Source organism: Anolis sagrei, chromosome 1 (assembly GCF_037176765.1).
Source record: "Anolis sagrei isolate rAnoSag1 chromosome 1, rAnoSag1.mat, whole genome shotgun sequence".
Classification (NCBI taxonomy): domain Eukaryota; kingdom Metazoa; phylum Chordata; class Lepidosauria; order Squamata; family Dactyloidae; genus Anolis; species Anolis sagrei.
Genome location: NC_090021.1, coordinates 206,477,071 through 206,496,605, shown reverse-complemented (window position 1 = coordinate 206,496,605; position 19,535 = coordinate 206,477,071). Strand labels below are relative to the sequence as shown.

At 36.3% G+C, this 19,535-nt stretch overlaps 1 protein-coding gene across 3 annotated transcripts in view; it reads left to right on the top strand.

The window, feature by feature from the left end:
• Positions 1 to 18,801, top strand: part of ACVR2A (activin A receptor type 2A) — a 61,257-nt gene extending 42,456 nt beyond the window's left edge. For 2 of the 3 annotated variants that reach the window (XM_060776296.2, XM_060776313.2), the window contains exons 5-12: positions 462 to 485; positions 3,714 to 3,857; positions 5,850 to 5,993; positions 6,764 to 6,909; positions 8,848 to 8,962; positions 11,242 to 11,380; positions 12,390 to 12,520; positions 14,764 to 18,801. In XM_060776296.2, the coding sequence (XP_060632279.1) occupies positions 462 to 485; positions 3,714 to 3,857; positions 5,850 to 5,993; positions 6,764 to 6,909; positions 8,848 to 8,962; positions 11,242 to 11,380; positions 12,390 to 12,520; positions 14,764 to 14,958 (1,038 nt within the window). In that variant the 3' untranslated portion in view covers positions 14,959 to 18,801. The remainder of the gene's footprint in view (positions 1 to 461; positions 486 to 3,713; positions 3,858 to 5,849; positions 5,994 to 6,763; positions 6,910 to 8,847; positions 8,963 to 11,241; positions 11,381 to 12,389; positions 12,521 to 14,763) is intronic. The other variant, XM_060776304.2, reaches the window with a different exon arrangement.
• Positions 18,802 to 19,535: the final 734 nt, after the last annotated feature.

Genomic DNA, 19,535 nt, shown 5'->3' with positions numbered 1-19,535 from the left:
ACAGTACTGCATTATTTTTACAGGTTTGAAAACCCTGTAGATAAATTTTAGATGATGCAATACTGCCCTCTGGTGTAATGCATAGAACTTTAAGTGTATGTATTACTTAAGTTGTATTACTGCATTTGAAGTATTACATGTATTCTTACATTTAGATGTCTTGGAATAGATGCAGTATATTTGGATTAATCTCTCATCTGATGTTTATATACCTAAATCCTATTTCAACCACTTCGCTTGAAATGTATTTACCGATTAAATAAAGCTGTCAGTTATATTTATTAACTATTAGACCTTTTACTTTCAAAGAGTCAATACTGAGTTTTATTATCCATTTTAAAGGCATCCTTGCTTTACCTTATAACTTCTCACCATTCTCTCCTCTCACCTTTCCTGCTATTCTTGCATCTATTTGTACTGTATGAAGTAATTTCCTTTGCTTGTGTGTTTTTCTTTACAAGCACGCCTTTCATATAATGATAGAGGTAAGATGCACTGATCATTCTTCATCATTGATTGTGGGTTATATCACTATATGTAAGTGATATCGGGCTGATAATAAGATCAGATATTTACATAATATGGCCAGACAAATAGTAATATACTGGTGTTCCAAAGTACTGATAGATTTCTTTCCTTGTTATTTATCATTTCAGTATTAGTTAACCAGTTGGTTATGGTCTGTGGTAGCAATAATGAGTACTTACAGGAGCAGTAATAAAGGAATATATTGTTTTGCTAAGTGCAATTTATTCAAGAGTTGGTTTCTTTTAATTTTAAAAGTTAGTGGTACTTTTTGCATTTACATAAAGGAATTAAAATATTAGATTAGCATTTATGTAAGGGAAAGAACTCCGTGCCATTGATTCTGTGCTTTTTAATAGATTGAAGGATTGCCTAGCTTCCACTTAACTTGTTTTGTTATTTTGCGCAAGTGAAATTCAGATCCTCTTCCACTCCCATCTTTCTATTGTGCCACAAAACTTGCTTCAGAGTTTGCCTCTGCCTTCTGAAAGAAATGTTTAGGGTATACAGAAAATTGTATTGATTCTTCGAGGAGCAATGGGAACAATAGAAGTACAGCTTTGGTTTCCCACCATTGTTACTAGTTATATACACCATGACACCTTGCCAGTAACCCATTTAACTTTTTTTGCCTTCAAAGTAAAATAAATATACTGTGAAAATGAAATAGAATTGTAAACTATTTTTAGTAGTGTTTAGTAATAGATGAGAACAAAAACGCTATTTTTAAGTACACCTGAGCAGTTAGGTACATTCAGAGGAATAGCTGTTTGGTTTTTTTGGTTTTGTTTTTTTGGTTTTGTTTTTTCTCTTTTCATTTTAAACAGTAAGCCCCACGTGCCATATCATACTCAACATTTGGCAGTGCCCTCAAGTTCAAAAGTGGTTTTACAAATGGCATAACTGGCTGCTGTTTGAGAATTTATTTATTTATTTATTTATTTGCTATACTTGTATACCGCCGTTTCTCAGCCTAGCCGGCGACTCAACGCGGTTTACACAACTTATAACAAACAACAGTATACTGTTTAAAAGCATAAAAACACGATCCACAATACATATATCAATAAACCATCCAATTCATCTCTTGACTAAAATCGCGATCCAGTTTCGTCATCCAAATTGCCAGTCCTTCAATCATTACACTTATTGCACTGAAGCACCCAAAATGGAAATCACATTAGTCAACCAGTCCTTTGAGTACTCACTATCATTTTATTTCAGTTAATACTTCTTCAGTTTTATTAAGCAACTTCACATTTTAGTTACTATACACAGGAACCAAAGTAGTGTGATGCTTTTCCCCCCAGTGTAAAACAATTAAGACGTCCACTAGAATAATTTTTGCTCAATGAAAACACCAATGTTATCTTAGTTTATCATTAGTGCTTTGTTTCCAAATGCAACAAAGCCTGAATACATGCAGCTCAGTTTGTTGAAATTAATGCCAACAACAACAACAACAAAAACTTCATTTTTATATCCCGCCACCATCTCTCCAAAGGCACTCGTGATGGCTTACAGAACATAAAATAAAAACGGAACATAAAATAAACACAGTATAAAATACAATAAGTAAAACACATAAAAATTGTGTTTGTGTAAAACACAAAATTTAATTATCCTTAATTTTTCTCTTCCCTCCATTTTTACTCCAAGGAATATGACCTAGGGTGGTCAGGGGAGATGATGACTTATTCCACTCTTAGATACTAAAAGGTGCCATTGGGTCAAAATATGAAATGCTTTATTTGTTAAGCTTATCCTTTCCATAAATAAAGGATCATATGGGATTCTTATGTGGAATAGATGAACTTGGTTGGGAAAAGATTTGTAATAATCAGTGTGGTCAGAAGGCCACACTGATTTAAAATACATCCTTACATATAGAAGGAGAAGGAGGAGGGGCAAATGGTGGTGGCTGTGATTAATCATTAATTCTAACGGAAGCTTGCTCCCCTCCCATGTACAAGGTTAAAGTCTCTCTTAAGATTTTGTTATGAATTTAGATAAAAACTGGACTATTCAAAGTTGCTGTGTGCCTTGAAATCATTTCTAGCTTATTGCACTCCTAAGGCACCCATCAAGGAATGATTTTTGGCAGGATTTATTCAAAGGAAGTTGGCCTTATTCCATGGCTTTTTTTGAGAGAGAGAGAGAGAGAGAAAGTATGTGTGTCTCCATGGCTGAGTGGTAATTCTTACCCTGGTCTCCAGAGTCGTAGTCTAACACTCAAAACACTATATCACAATAGTTCTCAGAGTACTTGAGGAATAACTTTTACTCTGTCTTGCAGCCCCTGCATTGTTACACCATAAGCTACAGTAAAAGGCCTCAGCAGTCTTTAAAAAGGAAACGTGTGTATATATGGGGGGGGGGGGGGTGTACCATTTGTTAAGGCATAATTGCACTGGTTGGGTGGTGCTGGTTATAATGCCCCCCCCCCCATTTGTTTTTTTTTTTAAAAAAATCCTTGTGGTTTTGAGAGCTGAAGGGCTTTTATAGAGTCTAAAGAGCTGCCATTAGGGGGCCCATTGCTGAAGTCAAAAATATATAGATGAGAAATTATCATTAAGGTAAATGAGGTTGAGTCCGCTACCACTAACTTGCTCTTGAATTTTACCAATGGTGATAGGCCTCAAGCCTGCTGATGAATAATGCTGTCTTAAGTACACCAGCATAGGCAGGAGATAAAAGACCTCGGGTGCAACTGCCATAAAAGTAGTATGGCATTAGAGCTGGCAAATCTAGTCTGCTTCTTACCACTGCATAATTTTGGAAAAGATGCAGTTACTAGCAGGATTCCAGCTCTAGTAAGCTTATATCTATGCTCCTACCGGTTGTAAATAATATTTTCAGTTCAACAAGTAAGTCTCCTAAGAGTGTAAGAGCTAACTCTCACTCTAGCACTGATGGTTTGTCATTGAACTATTTAAGGTGAAAAAATGCATGGAAATATTGTGGGGTTTTCTGTATTATAGATATTTTGAGGAGGTTTGGGGAGAAAAGGCAAACTGAACCTGTAAAGTAGCTCGAGATCTGCATGCAGTTTGCATGCTATATTTTCTCTACTCTTCACTGAATTGTACTTTTGTCTATCGGAATGCTACAGTGAAATAATCATTGTCTTTAATATTAGATTTCTGATGAAGCCTATGGATTTTAACAGTTTATCTTCTGTTTTTAAGGATCCTGGACCACCTCCTCCATCACCTCTGATGGGCCTCAAGCCACTGCAATTACTTGAGGTCAAAGCCAGGGGAAGATTTGGCTGTGTCTGGAAAGCTCAGTTGTTAAATGAATATGTGGCTGTGAAAATATTCCCAATCCAGGTATTTATTCACCTTCAAGTTCCATATTATCTTGACTTAAAATTAAAACATGAATTAAAATATATAACTGCGAAAATTTGTATTTAAATTCTTTTATCAAAATGCAAGTTTAAAGATGCACCACATTTTAAAAAGAAAATAATAACATTGAACTGGAATGTCACAGTTCTATTTAATGAGTATCTTTCAGAAGAAAAGTAGTATTTTGTATAATCGATAGATATATATATATATTGATGGGATAGTAATTGTTATTGTTGTGTGCTTTTCAAGTCATTTTTGAATCACGATGGCCCTACCTTTGGGTTTCCATTGCAAGATTTATTCAGAGGGGGCTCTCTGAGGTTGAGAGCGTGTGACTTCCCTAGTGTCACTCAGTGGATTTCAGCAGCTAATTGGGAATTTGAATCATGATCAAGCAGAGTTCTAGTCTCAAGCCAATCCACCACTCTGGGTCATCGATAAACTGTTACCAAAACATTTTGAGAGTGTCCAAGTTATTGTGTAAAATGGCTGCTAGAGGGTGGACAGCTCGCTAAAATCATGCTTGCAAAGTTGCAAGATGAATAACCTTCCTAAGAAGTTGAAGGCAAAATATAGAAAAGTCTGACTTGCAAAACACAGAATCATTCATTTTAATTCACTTTGTCTTTAAACAAAAAAAAAATCTGCTTTACAGATGTGAAGGCAATGTTCATAAATTCTGTGTTGCCTGGTTTTCTTTCTGTCATCCCATTCCCTCAGTTTTTCTGCTAGCTAGCAAGCCTGCCTACTCGTGGTCAGCCTAAGATATTTTGCACTTCCCTGCCCATCCCAGGGTAACCTAATAATCCTCCCTCTTTTTCATTGTAGCTATATATGGTTCTTGTTGTTGTTGTTCTTGTTGTTACTTACACCTTGCTTTTTCTGTTCATAAAGGAGACTTAAAGCGGCTTACATTAAAAACATTTCAGTACAATTTAAAATCTAAAAATATACAAACATGAAAATAGAATTTAAAATCAATGGTATTAATGAAAAGATCACAGTTAAAATCCTTAAAATGTATTCAAACCTAAAACCACAGCATCCCTTGACTTGATCTTAAAAATCTTCTTTAATATATGATCTGGTTGACAGGGAATCACATTCCAGGCAGTCACCACATTACAGACATGGTAGGTTCTGTAGGTTTCTTCTTATGCTGAATTTATATGCAAGTCAGAACAGGCACATTTTTTTAAATTGTCACTCCAGCCAAAACATTTTTTTTAAAAACCTTTGAATAGCATAGGGAAGGATTAACACTCTTGTAATGTTTGTTTTTCTGCCTGTGCCTCTGTTTAGAAGATTTCACCTCACTGGTGTCTGATACTGTGATACATTGTTCATGTACAGTGCAGAACAACAATTTCTATTTCTGAGGATATACTAAATTTAGTCTCATGAGTCTTCTGATGTTTCCTCTTCTCCATGAATGGAAGCAAATTTCAAGTTTACTTTTCATATGGAACAACCTGATATATTTATATTGAAATGCTGAACCCTTTAGGTTGCAAGCAATTTGTTTATTGGTGGCAAACGAGTCATCAGGGTTTTCTTGTCAAGATATGTGCAGAGTGGGTTTTCCTTCCTCTTCCACTATTCTCAAATATACATATGTTCAGAGCGGTTCACAATATAAAACAGACATGAAACTAGACAATTAGAGTAAATAGCAATGGGATGCTTAGGTTCAGGGTATAAATAAAATATGCTGTCATGCGTGATACTTTTAAGTTCTCAACATGTCTACTATTGATATCACTCTCCGTATGTTGTTGCATTGCATCTCCTGTCAGTCCTTGGCAGCGAAGCCAATGGTGGAGAATAGTCACAGTTCAGTATATTTCTTGCTGTAGCTCAAACTCAGAAGACCCTTCTGAGTCCATAATTATATTGCTGAGTGTGTGACCCTTGTTAGTATCCAGATGGAGTATTGTGAATATATTAATTTGCATTTTTTTGTTTTAGGACAAACAGTCATGGCAAAATGAATATGAGATATATAGCTTGCCTGGAATGAAACATGAAAATATACTCCAGTTTATTGGTGCTGAGAAGCGAGGAACCAACATTGATGTTGATTTGTGGCTAATAACAGCATTTCATGAAAAGGTGTTCATTTTGATTATTTTTCATTTTCAATAATGTTGTTTTCATAACTCTGTTATGAAACCGGTCCGAATCCCTCTTTGAAGGTGAGAGGGTCGGTATATAAAACCTCGAAATAAATAAAATAATAATAAATAAATCCTTTCCATCCATGAAAATGTGCTTTTTAAATGATCAGATTCCAATACCTTTTAATTTAACATTGGGTTCTGTAGCTGAGGCATTGGAGATTTTTGTTTCCGTGGAATTTGCCACGGAAATACTGTGGAGTTTTGGATATCTGTCCTTCTGGGACTGTAATAATAAATTGGATGTTGTCCTTATGAGTATTCTTTCATGGGGATTTTTGTATGTGTTTCTAAAGCTATGGGCAGATTATTAGTAGCTGCATAAACATATTCTTGTTGAAACATGGTTCCTGACAAAATAAATATGATAAAAAAATCATATTGAGAGTTTAGAATAATGTTTCACATCACAGCTGGAAATGGCAACCCCAAAGTACACTTTTATATCAGAATAACTGCACTCAGAATATAGACACAAACTTACAACAGTATGAGCTGTTGTTTATGTGCATCACCAGTATGCACATGGCTCTCACATTTTATATAGTGAATAAAAAGAAGCCTGTGCTGCCTAAAATATCCAAAAACAGAGATTTACATTTCATTTGATTTTACTTGAACTCAGTTATGCTAGAATCTTGTAGAATTTTGTTTGGAAGGAAGAACTATACTGAGAAATATAATTTTTGAAATCATCCTTTTTAGGGGTCACTTACCGACTTTCTGAAGGCTAACGTAGTCTCATGGAATGAACTCTGTCACATTGCTGAAACTATGGCTAGGGGTTTGGCTTACCTTCATGAAGATATCCCTGGTCTGAAAGATGGACATAAACCAGCTATATCCCACAGGTATATTATTGTATATATTATCTAAGTAGTTGTTAGTACATTTTAAATACAGGTTGGATATGAATTCTGCAGTATTTTAGAGTTACGGAGTTTATTTTTTATATCTGTATGATTGCAAGAAAAGCATGATGAGTTGAATCAAGCATTACTCCTATACAAACAGAAGGGTTCCTTCCATTGGTAGTTAAAGCCAATTGAAAGTTTCTGATCTAAATGAAGAGAAAGTGAAGATGGGATTGTCATTATACTTCTATTCTCCCTGCATCATTCAGCGCCATTTCCTGTGTTCCTCTGACAATCTCTCCAACCCTTAAGAATAGATTTTTAGGGATCTGAAGGCGAGGTAATAATGAAAATCACATCTGCTGACTTTGGTTCTAGCCCAGTGATTCCAATTATTTTTTAACCCAAAAATTTGACAGTGTTGAGACAGTGTCAGCTACAAATTCACTTCTAGCATGTTGGTTACAATTATAGAATTTTGCAGTTTTTGTTATGGTAGCAATTTAAGTCTGTTAATTATGTGAATTGTTATCCAAAGTGTTCCTCGTGAAGATATTAGCCAGAATCATCTTCATATCTTACACTAGTGTTATATGAGAGTTATGCCAGCCAAAGTACTTTTTTCCCCTCTTTTTTTGTGTCAGGAGTGACTTGAGAAACTGCAAGTCGCTTCTGGTGTGAGAGAATTGGCCTTCTGCAAGGACGTTGCCCAGGGGACGCCCGGATGTTTTATCATCCTTGTGGGAGGCTTCTCTCATGTCCCCACATGAGGAGCTGGAGCTGATAGAGGGAGCTCATCTGCGCTCTCTCCGGATTCGAACCTGCGACCTGTCGGTCTTCAGTCCTGCCGGAGTTTAACCCACTGCACCACAAGGGGATATCCCTTTCACCAGCTCTGTACCCTGTAACTAATGACAAAACAAATTTGGACCTCTAGCAGGTGATAGCTGCTTTTTTGTCCCTGGCTATGCAATAGCATCTAGATGGCACTAAGTGAACCTCCACTCCCCAACCACTGAGGACTGTAAGGGTCTAACTTGGTGATTCCCAATACTGTTGCATAGCTGGAGAACAAGGACTTATTTTGGCCCTCCAACATAGTATGTTTACTGATTATTTTACAATTCAGAATATGTCATATTAGGTGACATGATTTAAGTTAGTCTTTAGTATACAGATTAGGCCTTTGTGATGAGGTGGTGCAGTAAAACATATGTAGTTAGCTTAGGCAAAGGGCAGAGTTAGTGGAGCCATTGGTACGGTGATACCAGTTTTAATATTCTTAGCAGAACAATCAGGTTTGTATCTCTTTTACACTTTTTTGTTACACATTACAGATATAGAAAGGATCTAGTTGTTTGTTTTTTGTAGTCATACACTGGATTCCCCTTTTGAAAAGATAGAGGGTGTTTTGTGGAATTCTCAGTGGATACTCAGCCAGCCCATAGGGCTTAGCTACTTATAGGTAGTTAACTGTTGTGTGGTGCCTGCTGTTTGGCCGTGTTATAGCAAACCACATCACCCCAGTGATTCCAGCCATGAAAGCCATTGATGATACATTGCACCCAAGTGACTTAATGCTGTAGGGTAGAGTTGCGTATATTCACTTACCAGCAGTGATGCTCTATTGTGAAAAAACGGCAGTCATTAAAAAGAAAATATTGCTGGTCTTCTCCATTGTATGCAGAATAACAACCAATGGTTTCTCTATTGTGAAGTCTTTTTCACATAGTGTCAGTGGTTCGCTTCTTCTGCCTTTAACCCTTTAGTCCTGTGCTTGGAGAAGAAGTGGGCACTTTTTTTTTGCTACAAAGTGCTGCTTAAATCCAAATTGCAAGATACAAAACCAAGGTCGGGCTTAAATGTGCCCTAAAACCAAAACTTTCTAAACTTTGTGTGTAAGAATGATTGATCTTTGTGTTTTTTTTCCCCAAGGGACATTAAAAGCAAGAACGTATTGCTGAAAAATAATCTTACGGCTTGTATTGCTGACTTTGGCCTTGCTTTAAAATTTGAGGCTGGGAAGTCAGCAGGCGATACACATGGTCAGGTGGGTATAAAGAGCCAGCTAATCTGTAATTGGTGCCATATTTTGTACCTGTTCTCTATTACAAATAATTTTGAATTGCTAAAGGCCGATTTACCTGTAATTTTGATTACATTTCCTTGTGGTCGCAATTATGTGCCTTGCTGTTTAGTATTTCAAAAACTTCTAGAACTAAGCAGAGCCAGTAGATCCTAGCAGTATGTAGGATAGGGGTAAAGTCTTCAATTGGAACATCAGGAAAAACTTGCTGGATCAGATTGAAGACCTGTAGTGTTTAGCTGATCATTCCATTCCCACGGTAGCCAACTAGTTGAGTATAAGAAGCTTGTCAGCATAAAGTTACTAACACTGCACACTCCATTTCATGTATCCAGCAGGCATACAGAGGCATAGAGCCTCCAAATTACTGAAGGCAGTATACAGTACACTCAATAATAAGAATAAGAATAATATTTATTTGTTTCCCACTACCATCTCCCCGAAGTGACTCGGGGTGGCTAACAAAGCACTCAAGGTGTCACACATAAAATAGAATTACATATCACCAAAGCTACACAGTTTGACAGAATGCAAACAATTAAATTTAATAGCTGTTGATGACTCTAGTTTCCATGACTTTTTATTGCTAGCAATCATTATACCTTGGGTAATGAATTCCACAGTTTATGTGACATTTTTTCTGTCCTGAATCTTACAGCTTTAGAGGATGACACAAGTTCTGATATTGCAAAGTAGAAAGAAAAAAATTTCACTATTTGCTAAGCCCACACCATGTACAATTTTACACATGTTTTCATGTCTCCACTTACTTGGGATGTTTATTGCATTTTTTCTAAGTAGATTACTTCAAACCTGTCATAATTGTTCCAATCCCTTGATCATATTGGCTGCCTTTTTCTGTACCTTTTCCATCCCTGAATATATTTTTTCCCGTGAAATAAACATAATTTTACTTAGTGTTCTAGATGTCATCACACCATGAGTTTCTAGAACAGTGGCTCTCACCCTATGGGTCCCCAGATGTTTTGACCTTCAACTCCCAGAAATCCTAACAACTGATAACTGGCTAAGATTTCTGGGAGTTGTAGACCAAAATTCCTGGAGACCCACAGGTTGAGAACCACTGTTCTAGAAGATCAATTTGATTTTGGTAGTTTCATTTTGAATTCCTTTTCTAATTTAAATAGGAATGTACCTCTCTTCCCTGTAATGCATAGAAATTTCCACACAAATTTAAACCAGAGATTTTGTCTCACTTGTAGAAATGTAAAAGCCTGGCAGAAAAAACCCAGATAAATACACCTCTCCTTATTGGGAAGTTGTTTTTTTCTTTCGGAAAAGTTGAAACCAACATTTATGGGATATTATATTTCAGAACGATGAATTTAATGTTTAAGACAAGGTAGTTACACATATACTGCTGTAAAAATCATTTTTAAACGTTGTGTAGGAGGACAATCTTTATGTAAGATAGTATACAGTATGGAATCATTACAATTCCTGGCCTTTATCTCATGTTCTCAGTTCTTTTTATAGGAATGAGTGCTGTATGTCTGATATGGAGAACTAGTGAAGACAGAATAATTTTTAGGGCAGTTGGTGGTTTCTTTTTTCTAAAGAGGTTCCACATTGTTGCTTGCAGTTTGTGGTTTGATTTTAAATTGTTGAGTTTGTAATTACATTATGAATAAATTGGACTTTGAATATCTTGTTAATTTAATGTTAATTTAATGGCAATACAAATGATATATAATGCATTTTACAATACTAAGGTAACATTCAATCTGCAAAAGGTGGTATTATTCAGTATTACTGAAAACCCAGGAAAAACATCTCCAGTCCTATTAAAGGTTATCTTATGTGATTGTGACTTCTCTGGGTTGAGGGTTCTTCTAAGACAGTGGTTCTCAACCTGTGGGTCCCCAGATGTTTTGGCCTTCAACTCCCAGACAATCCTAACATCTGGTAAATTGGTTGGGATTTCTGGGAGTCATAGGCCAAAACACCTGGGGACCCACATGTTGAGAATCACTGCTCTAAAGAATAATACTGGCCATCAGTACTATTACCTTGAAAAGACATCTTGCATTTATTTGTAAGAAAGTATTAAATATGTTTTCTATTTAGGTGGTAAACTATCCTAAAGAAAAGTATGGCTATTAACATTTAATGCTAAAAGACATTTCTTGCCATTTCTTTAAAATGTATGTTGCACAGTTTTGTAATTGAAGTTAGTATTGCTGATCATTAACTCTGAGTGGCTATTCCCCCCTCTCCCAAAGGTTGGCACCCGAAGATACATGGCTCCCGAAGTGTTAGAAGGTGCTATCAACTTCCAAAGGGATGCGTTTTTGAGAATAGATATGTATGCCATGGGACTAGTCTTGTGGGAACTGGCATCACGATGTACTGCATCAGATGGTAAGTAAAGCTGTTTTTGAAATATGTGGTGGAAATATTTCATCCTCAGATGTTTCTGTATGATGGATTAAATCATTCCCGCATTTCTCATAAAGTGTATCATAAAATAAGTTTATACAGGATGCATCTTTCAAGTATCTTTTTGTCAATAGCCAGGCCTTTCAATATTTAAAGCAATGTTGATATCTAAGTGCAGATATAAAAATCTGCTCAGGATATAAACTTTACTGTACAAGTTTTAGAGACAGGAAAAAAAGATCTTTGCTGGTCTCAGCTGAGAGAGTTAACAGTATTTGGGAAACCCCATTGAGAAACATACAAGCTGGCATTAGAGAACTAAGAGTTTTTGTGCTTCAGAAAGTATCTACTCAGTATAGATACGTCTTTTCCATAAAATGTATTTCCATAAAACGCATATTTTTTGCACAAAATGTATTTCTGCGCAGAAAATGTGTTTCTGTGTAGAAAAATGTGTATTTATAGCTCTTAAATCCCCTCCCTCCTGTCCTTTAGAAGGATGGTAAAAACCTGGCTGTGGGACCAAGCTTTCGGGACAGTGCAATAAAGCAGCGATACCTTACCAGGCCAATTAGATTATACGCAGACGATCAAGATTGTTTTTTAAACAGTGTATTTTAATATTGAGACAAATGTTTTTAATGTTTATGTATGCATCTAATGATATCATGTCCCGGCACTGAATGTTTGCTGTATTTATGCTGTGCCCTGAGTCCCCTTTGGGGTGAGAAGGGCAGGATAGAAATGTTTTAAATAAATAAATAAATCCTTGTGAACTAGTAATTGGCTTCCAAACTAGTTGTGTGTTTTGTTTAAATTTGGAAGCATTTATTTTTCAAGGGATTTCCCCCATCATTGTTCTACCAGATTTCAGTGGTTAAAATCAGCTTCACAGTATCATGGCGCCCTAACTACAGGGGTTATGCATCTCCCATACAAGATTCTGACCAACACAACTGTTGTTGTTGCTATTGCTATTGATATTATGCAGGACCAGTGGATGAATATATGTTACCTTTTGAGGAAGAAGTGGGCCAGCATCCTTCTCTTGAAGATATGCAGGAAGTTGTTGTACATAAAAAGAAGAGGCCTGTCTTGAGAGAGTGTTGGCAGAAACATGCTGTAAGTAGCATAATCAGACCAAGAGAAATTAAAATCATAATGATCTATAGAAATACTTTAAATACTGGCAGCATTCATTAAAGGCAGATATTTTAATAAAGTTGTAACTACAGTTGAAGTTTAATTAAGTTTCACATGTTTGATGGGTGTAGCATTATGTTTAGTTAGTGAATGTGTCTATCATGAGTTCAGAAAATGAAAATAATTAACCAAATAGTGTGAAGCATTTTGTGAAATACATCTGGTGATAAAATGATTAAAATATTTTGTAAGAATGCAAAATCTGAAGCAGATCTATCAGCCATCACATTTTTCCAAGATTGCTTTTTCTGTGAATGCTGGCTTTCTGTATCACATCATTGCAAGTTCCTATTTTTTAACTGTGTATACCTCCAACACATTTTACAATAACACCAAGTTTAAAAAAAATTAAAAACAGAAGAGCTTGACATTCTGACAGTAAAGTTGCTGAAGAGCATCAGACATTATAAGAACAGCCCTTAAAATAGTCACATTTGACAAGGTTGTGAAAGGAATACAAAAATATACTGGCAATGTTTCAGGAAAGAATTTACATAAGGCTGGTCCCCAATCATTGAGAAATCCTTTTTCTGAATTCCATGCATTGCAGCTTCTGAAAAGAAAGGAATCTTAACAGGGATCTCCTTATTGATCTTAGTTAAGTTCTTCCTGTCCATTTCAGGGTCGTACTGAAAGTAATGCCAGCCCGGTCATATCTATTAACAATTTGAGAGATATGCAAGTCCATACATGTGTACAGTTGCTCTTTGTCTACAACATATTCAAAATACTCTGCACTAGTGGCAATGTGTTTACTCCACCTTTTGAACACACTCATCAAATCCACTTTGGAAAAACATATGCATGCACTCCCTTTTGCTCTGTCTCATCATGTCTTCGAATTTTTCTACATCATCACAGCACCATTCCCAAAAGCTTTCCATCATCCAACCAAACAAATGAAAGTATGAGAATTCTATATAGGGGATATTAGGTAAATATGGTATCACTGGCCATCCCATTTATGCAAGAGCCTGTGATGTTGCCAAAGAAGTGTTTGGTCATGCATTATCATCATGTAATTGAATTGCTTGTAGCTGTTTCTGTGGCATTTGCTTGTGGATGACTTCTTGAAGTTTTTGGAGTGATGCAGTGTAGCCATTGCTGATCATTGTTGTCCCACACTCCAGGAAATCAAACCGCATAACCCCCTTGTCATTCCAGAAAACATTCACCAGAATCCTCTGCATTGAAAGCTGGCTTTTGAATTCCTTTGCTCCATGACTGATTCTTGGTCTCTGGATCATACTAGTATACTAGATAACCTCATCAGAACAAACATTTTTTGTGAGGTTCAAATGATGCCAACAGTTCCAAACACACATGATGTTTCTTCTCTTTCAAATCAGTTGTTAATGAGGAACTCACTTGGCACACACTTTCCTGTATCCAAGGTTGTGGATAATTGCTCAACAGCACTGTGACCACAGCCAGGTTACTCAACTATCTATCAAACAGTTGTATACTGATCTGCACAAATCATGTTATTCATCCTGTTTTGGTTTTCACTGGTAACTGTTGTTGATAGCCATCCACAATACAATTTGTCTTCAATACTAAGCCTTTTCACCCTTCTTCACACATTACTTACCACACACATTGCTGAGCCTTCTGTGGTTGTTGGCAGCAGTGCATACTCCTTTGCTCAAGAACTTGATGACACTTCTTTGTTTGTGCTTCATATCCATTGTTATGCAACAGTAGAAATGCAGAAATTATGTTAGTCATGAAGTAACAATTACACTTTCTGTTGGTGTAAGTAGCATCGTGTTCGGATTAATAGTTTCAGAAGCACATTGGCATTATTTCAATATGGCCCTTGTAGTAATTGGCAATCTGGGTTAGGCATGAAAGTTGATGAGTAGCTGGTGGAGATAAACAAGCTTGGATCCAGGAATATGCTCTGCAGCCTGTCCTCACCCAAGGAGTATGGTGCCGTTATGCACCAGCTTCAGCTTCTGAACCATCTTTAGTAGCAATCCTCTGTCAAGTGTTCATGCCGGCCAGCTGTGACATTATTCTTAACCAGTTTAGGTCAGCTATTGAAAATTTCTGGCAGATATTCCCATTAGTTAGGGGTTTTTGTTTTTGTTTGGTTTTTTGATTTGTTTTGTTTTGTATTTAATGTAATGCAGGTTTTATAGTTGTGTTTTTCTCTTTAGGGAATGGCAATGCTATGTGAAACAATAGAAGAGTGCTGGGATCATGATGCAGAAGCTCGATTGTCAGCAGGCTGTGTAGAGGAACGCATTATTCAGATGCAAAGACTAACAAACATTATAACAACAGAGGACATTGTGACAGTTGTCACGATGGTAACAAATGTGGACTTCCCTCCCAAAGAATCCAGTCTATGATAGTTGCACTGGTCGCACACTTTGACCAATAAGACTCTGCGCTGGAGCTGCTAAGCTAAGGGGCCTGATTCTGGTCAACTCTTTTCTGTGTGATATGTGGAAGGAATGGTAAGTCTGGCTTTGGAGTGTCAGTGGGACGATGCTTCCCTGCCCTACTCCAGACATGGATCCAGGAGACTTACTGCATTCCTTGTATACAACAACTGAAGGACATGGGACTGAGAGAAAAATAGCAAGATGATGTTAACAAACTTATTTGAAGAAGAACATGGACCTATCCTGGCTAGTCAAACATTTTAAAACCTGACATTGTATTTCTTAACATGTCAGACTAATTCCTTAAAATGAACTACTGCTATTTTTTTTAAATCAAACATTTCATTTTCCGATTTAAGAAAAAAGGGTTACTTGTTTTTATTGCATTTGCTGTTGTGTTTATATAAATGACTATTGTAATGCCAATATGACACAGCTTGTGAATGTTTAGTGTGCTGCTGTTCTATGTAATCAAAGTGGGATCTAGCAAAAAGGCTTCCAAGCATTACTTAACCTCCCTCAACAAGGTATACCTCAGTTCCACCTATGCTTCATCATTGAATTGACAACACTAACAAAACCAAGATAATAAATTGATCCAGATTTTGTAAATGGCGTATTACAGATTCACGGTATTGTTTTTTTAAAAGATGGTAAGATATGATTCATGCCAACAGTCAGTGGCCATTCCTGAAATTGCGTGTTAACCTTTCCTTGTTCTATCTTGTGTATAAAAATGTATTGTGTGTTCAATGGAAAACATCCCCAATTTTTAGTTTAAAGCTTTATTTTGCCTCCAGTTCCCAAAACGTTGCATACATTTATTTTACAAAATATTTAGGTTTGCTGTGTCTGATGGTAATTTTAAATTTTAAGCATGATTCTTTTTTTAAAAAGAGATTTATGAGAGCGATGGCACTGGAAAACTCTTCTTTGGAAAGAAGCCTTTTTCAATTTTATATATATGTAAATGTTCTGCCTCATGTATTTTGTTTTACTGAACAGGAGACAGTAGGTTGGATGCAGACTGAGGTGTGTGCAATGAGGCTGGGAGAAGCAGTCATCCCCTTCTCCAGCTTCCCGGGAGCACTCTGCCAACTCACTCCTTTTTGGGGGGCAACCCATGAATGAGGAATGGCTCGTGCTGTTGCACTTGCCAAACGCTGAATTCAGCCTATTCCCCACTGTGTTACTGTTTCAAGATCACCTCAGGAACCTTCACTACCCAGAACTCCTTGCTCCTTTGCAACTTGACAGTGCTTCATTTTTGTTCCCCAACTTATCTGAGTAATATTTTGCCCGTGATTCAATACATTTTCCCTATGTTCACAAAAAAATTAAATTAAAGTTAGGTAATTGCTTTTTAAAAACAAACTTACCATCAGATATGCAATTATTTCTGTTAATGTAGCAGTTGAACACAAAGAAAAAGCCCTTCCACATTACCTTTAAATTACTTTATTTAATAGGGACAGGAGCTTAAGATATGAGCCTTGCCATGAAAACTCTAGCTAAATGGGCAGGAACTAGATAGGTGCCAAAGTACTTTTGAGAAGTAATAACACACTACAGTTATTTGAGCAATTGTATGTTTGCAGGCCAAAGTCAGTTAACTCTAAAACTAAAGTACTGAACCAACAGTAGCCACTAAGTATTATGAGATTCTGTACAGGTCCTTAAAGAAGACACACATCATGCATTACATTATAAAGAGTTTGGGGTGAGGTTTTTTGTCACAATCAAAAGTTCGCTGTGAATGTTTTCTTCTTAACAGTTATTTATTAAACCACGCCGTTTTCTTACATATTGATCTCTGGGAACAAAGAGGAATTTATTTATAAGCAAGATTTCTGTGTCTAAACTCTAAAACAAGGAGAATGGAAACAGCTGAGGAGTTTGTCTCTTAGTGACCCAACCAGAGATTACTATTTTGTCTCATGGTTTTGTAGTAGCCGTAAGACCACTTGGGCTACCATTATTTACTCTTGGGCACTTGTTGCTAGTTCCGTTCGTTGACAAACATAGGAGGACTGTTTCTTGAGTTGTGTTTTTTTAAAAAAAATAAAGAGGAATACTTTGATTATTTGTGATTTCAGGCATGAATACAGCAATTCCAACTCAAGGAGTTGCACCTAAAAATACCTGAATTGTATATTTGATTCCTCCTTAAAATGTTTATACTAGGAAGATGCATAAAGTTTTAGCAATGGACATCCAGAAACATGTAAATATTAAAAAAACATTTATGTCGCAGACATAGATGAAATGTTTGTTTTGGGGGTCTCCCCTCCAATATTTTCTAGAGCAGCTTTCTATCAAACACAGATTTACACCAGTATGACCCAAACCAGATGGGAACATTTTTCTCATGTATTTTTCCTAATACATTTCTCATTGCAGGTCATATACGGGAAATCATCAAAACTGACAATCAGTGTAATGCCTCTTCATATATGTAGGTATTTATATATATATATATATTACAAGTCTCTCTTGGAATCCCACAACTAACTTATTTAATGTTTGTAAAAAGAATGATACCATATGTCAGAAAATACTTTTGACAAATCTCATTTCTTTGGGTAGGATCTGTGAAATTGCTACAGTTCAGACTGTTTGTGTCCAAATATAAGACAGTCACATCTTGCAGGGAATTTCAAATTCTTTGTTTCCAGCTCATCAAGAAAACAGAGGTGGATAAGTTTTACAAGAACATTTAAGACAAGAAACGTGTAAAAGTTGGGGGGGGGGTCCCCCAAAAAAGAAGAAGGTCTGAGCTGGGGAAGGTGTTTTGTTTTCTGACAGGTATTGTGACCATTGTGGCTTTTTGTATTTGAATCATACCGCTTATGTGGATCTGGCCAGCTCTGGTGGTTTACCTTGTATCTTTGAACTTGTGAAGAAATGCTAGGGCCCTGGCTCAAACTTTCATTTGTCTTTGGTTTGCCTATGTCTACTTAGTTGGCTGCCATACAATTACCACAGGAATTAAGAGATTAGCCAGTTCTGTGATCAATTTAGACGTCTAAACCCTGCAATACCTTTTCAGTTTGTGTTAGATGCTAAGAACTTTATATCACATAATGCATGACTACTCTTTGTACAGTTGCTAAATATAACTTAGCATTTCAGAACAGATTGTGCCTCGTAATTGTTGGAGTTCCTTGACCTAGCGTTATCATTCATGGTGGTATTCTGAAAATGAGTCTGGATTAAAGATACACAACTTTATACCTTCTTTGATAGCAAAAATCCATGTGGAGTAGCTCTTGCCATAACTAAGGTGTAATCTCAGATGTAGTAGTAATAAATATTGTTCATACTACAGTTCTACAGAATAAATGGCTGATTGTAGTTTAACCAAGTGAGGTGACTGATTGGTTGACCTTTTCCACTTCTCTTTTTAACCTTTTTAATGCATTTTTATTAGGAATATTTGGTATAAGATAACAGAAAGCTATGTACAGGATTATGAGCAAAAGATAAAATAGTATCCTTGTTGGAACACCATTTACCTCAAGATACTCAACCAGCAGTACTTTTTTTTTTAATGCACACTCAGTCCATATAAGATGTTACCTCTCAAGATATTGGTGAGCAATTATTTTAGCTTTACTCTGTACATGTCAGTGTTCTGGGCACAGGTTGTTGTACTACTGTCAAATTGCTCTTGCTATTTTTTTTGGCAAGTATTTAAAAGAAAATAACCCCATCCTGGATAAAAGTGATTGTGAAATATTGTATAAATGTATGCTCTCTCTTTCCCTATTCCCACAGAAAGATGAATAAAAAATTAAGTGACTACTATATGACTTGCGGATTCTTTATTTCCCAGTTCCATTGTTCACAATAGAATGCTTATGCCATCTGCATATTCTTCTCAAATGTCTTTCAGAACTAGTTTTAAGAATGTTCAAACTATAGATCTTCAGCGCTTCAGTCTGCTACATTGACAATTTGCCTTATGTGAATTGTGAGGAGGAATCAGCCTTAAAGCACAGCTTACATTATAATAATAAAAAATAATAAAATTTTATTTCTAGACCACACCTCTCTCCCAAAAGGGGCTTGGGGCGGTGTACAGCACAAAAAACCAGCAAACATTCAATGCCTTACAAAGTAACAAACAACATCAGGAATAATACAAAATTATTTATTTATCACACTTTTATCCCGCCCTTTTCAGCCCGAAGGTGACTTAGGGCGGCATACAGACTGGCAACAATTAGATGCCGAACACACATAAATACATCGTTTAAAACAGATTAAATCACATAATAAAATTCATATAAAAACAATTTAAAACTATTCTTTATTTAAATAATAGGTTTTTTTAATACACAATAATGGCAATAAACTTATAATGAAAGAATTAAACGTTGAGGTTGGGGGTAAACCAATTAGACAATAAACTAGGATGTGTAAACATTAAACATATCATTAAAAACAGTTAAACATGACATGGGTCAAGGAGGCATTCACCACTTTCAACCACTTTTGTCAGTCCCGTCCTGCCTCCCCCCCACCCCTCACGCTGATGT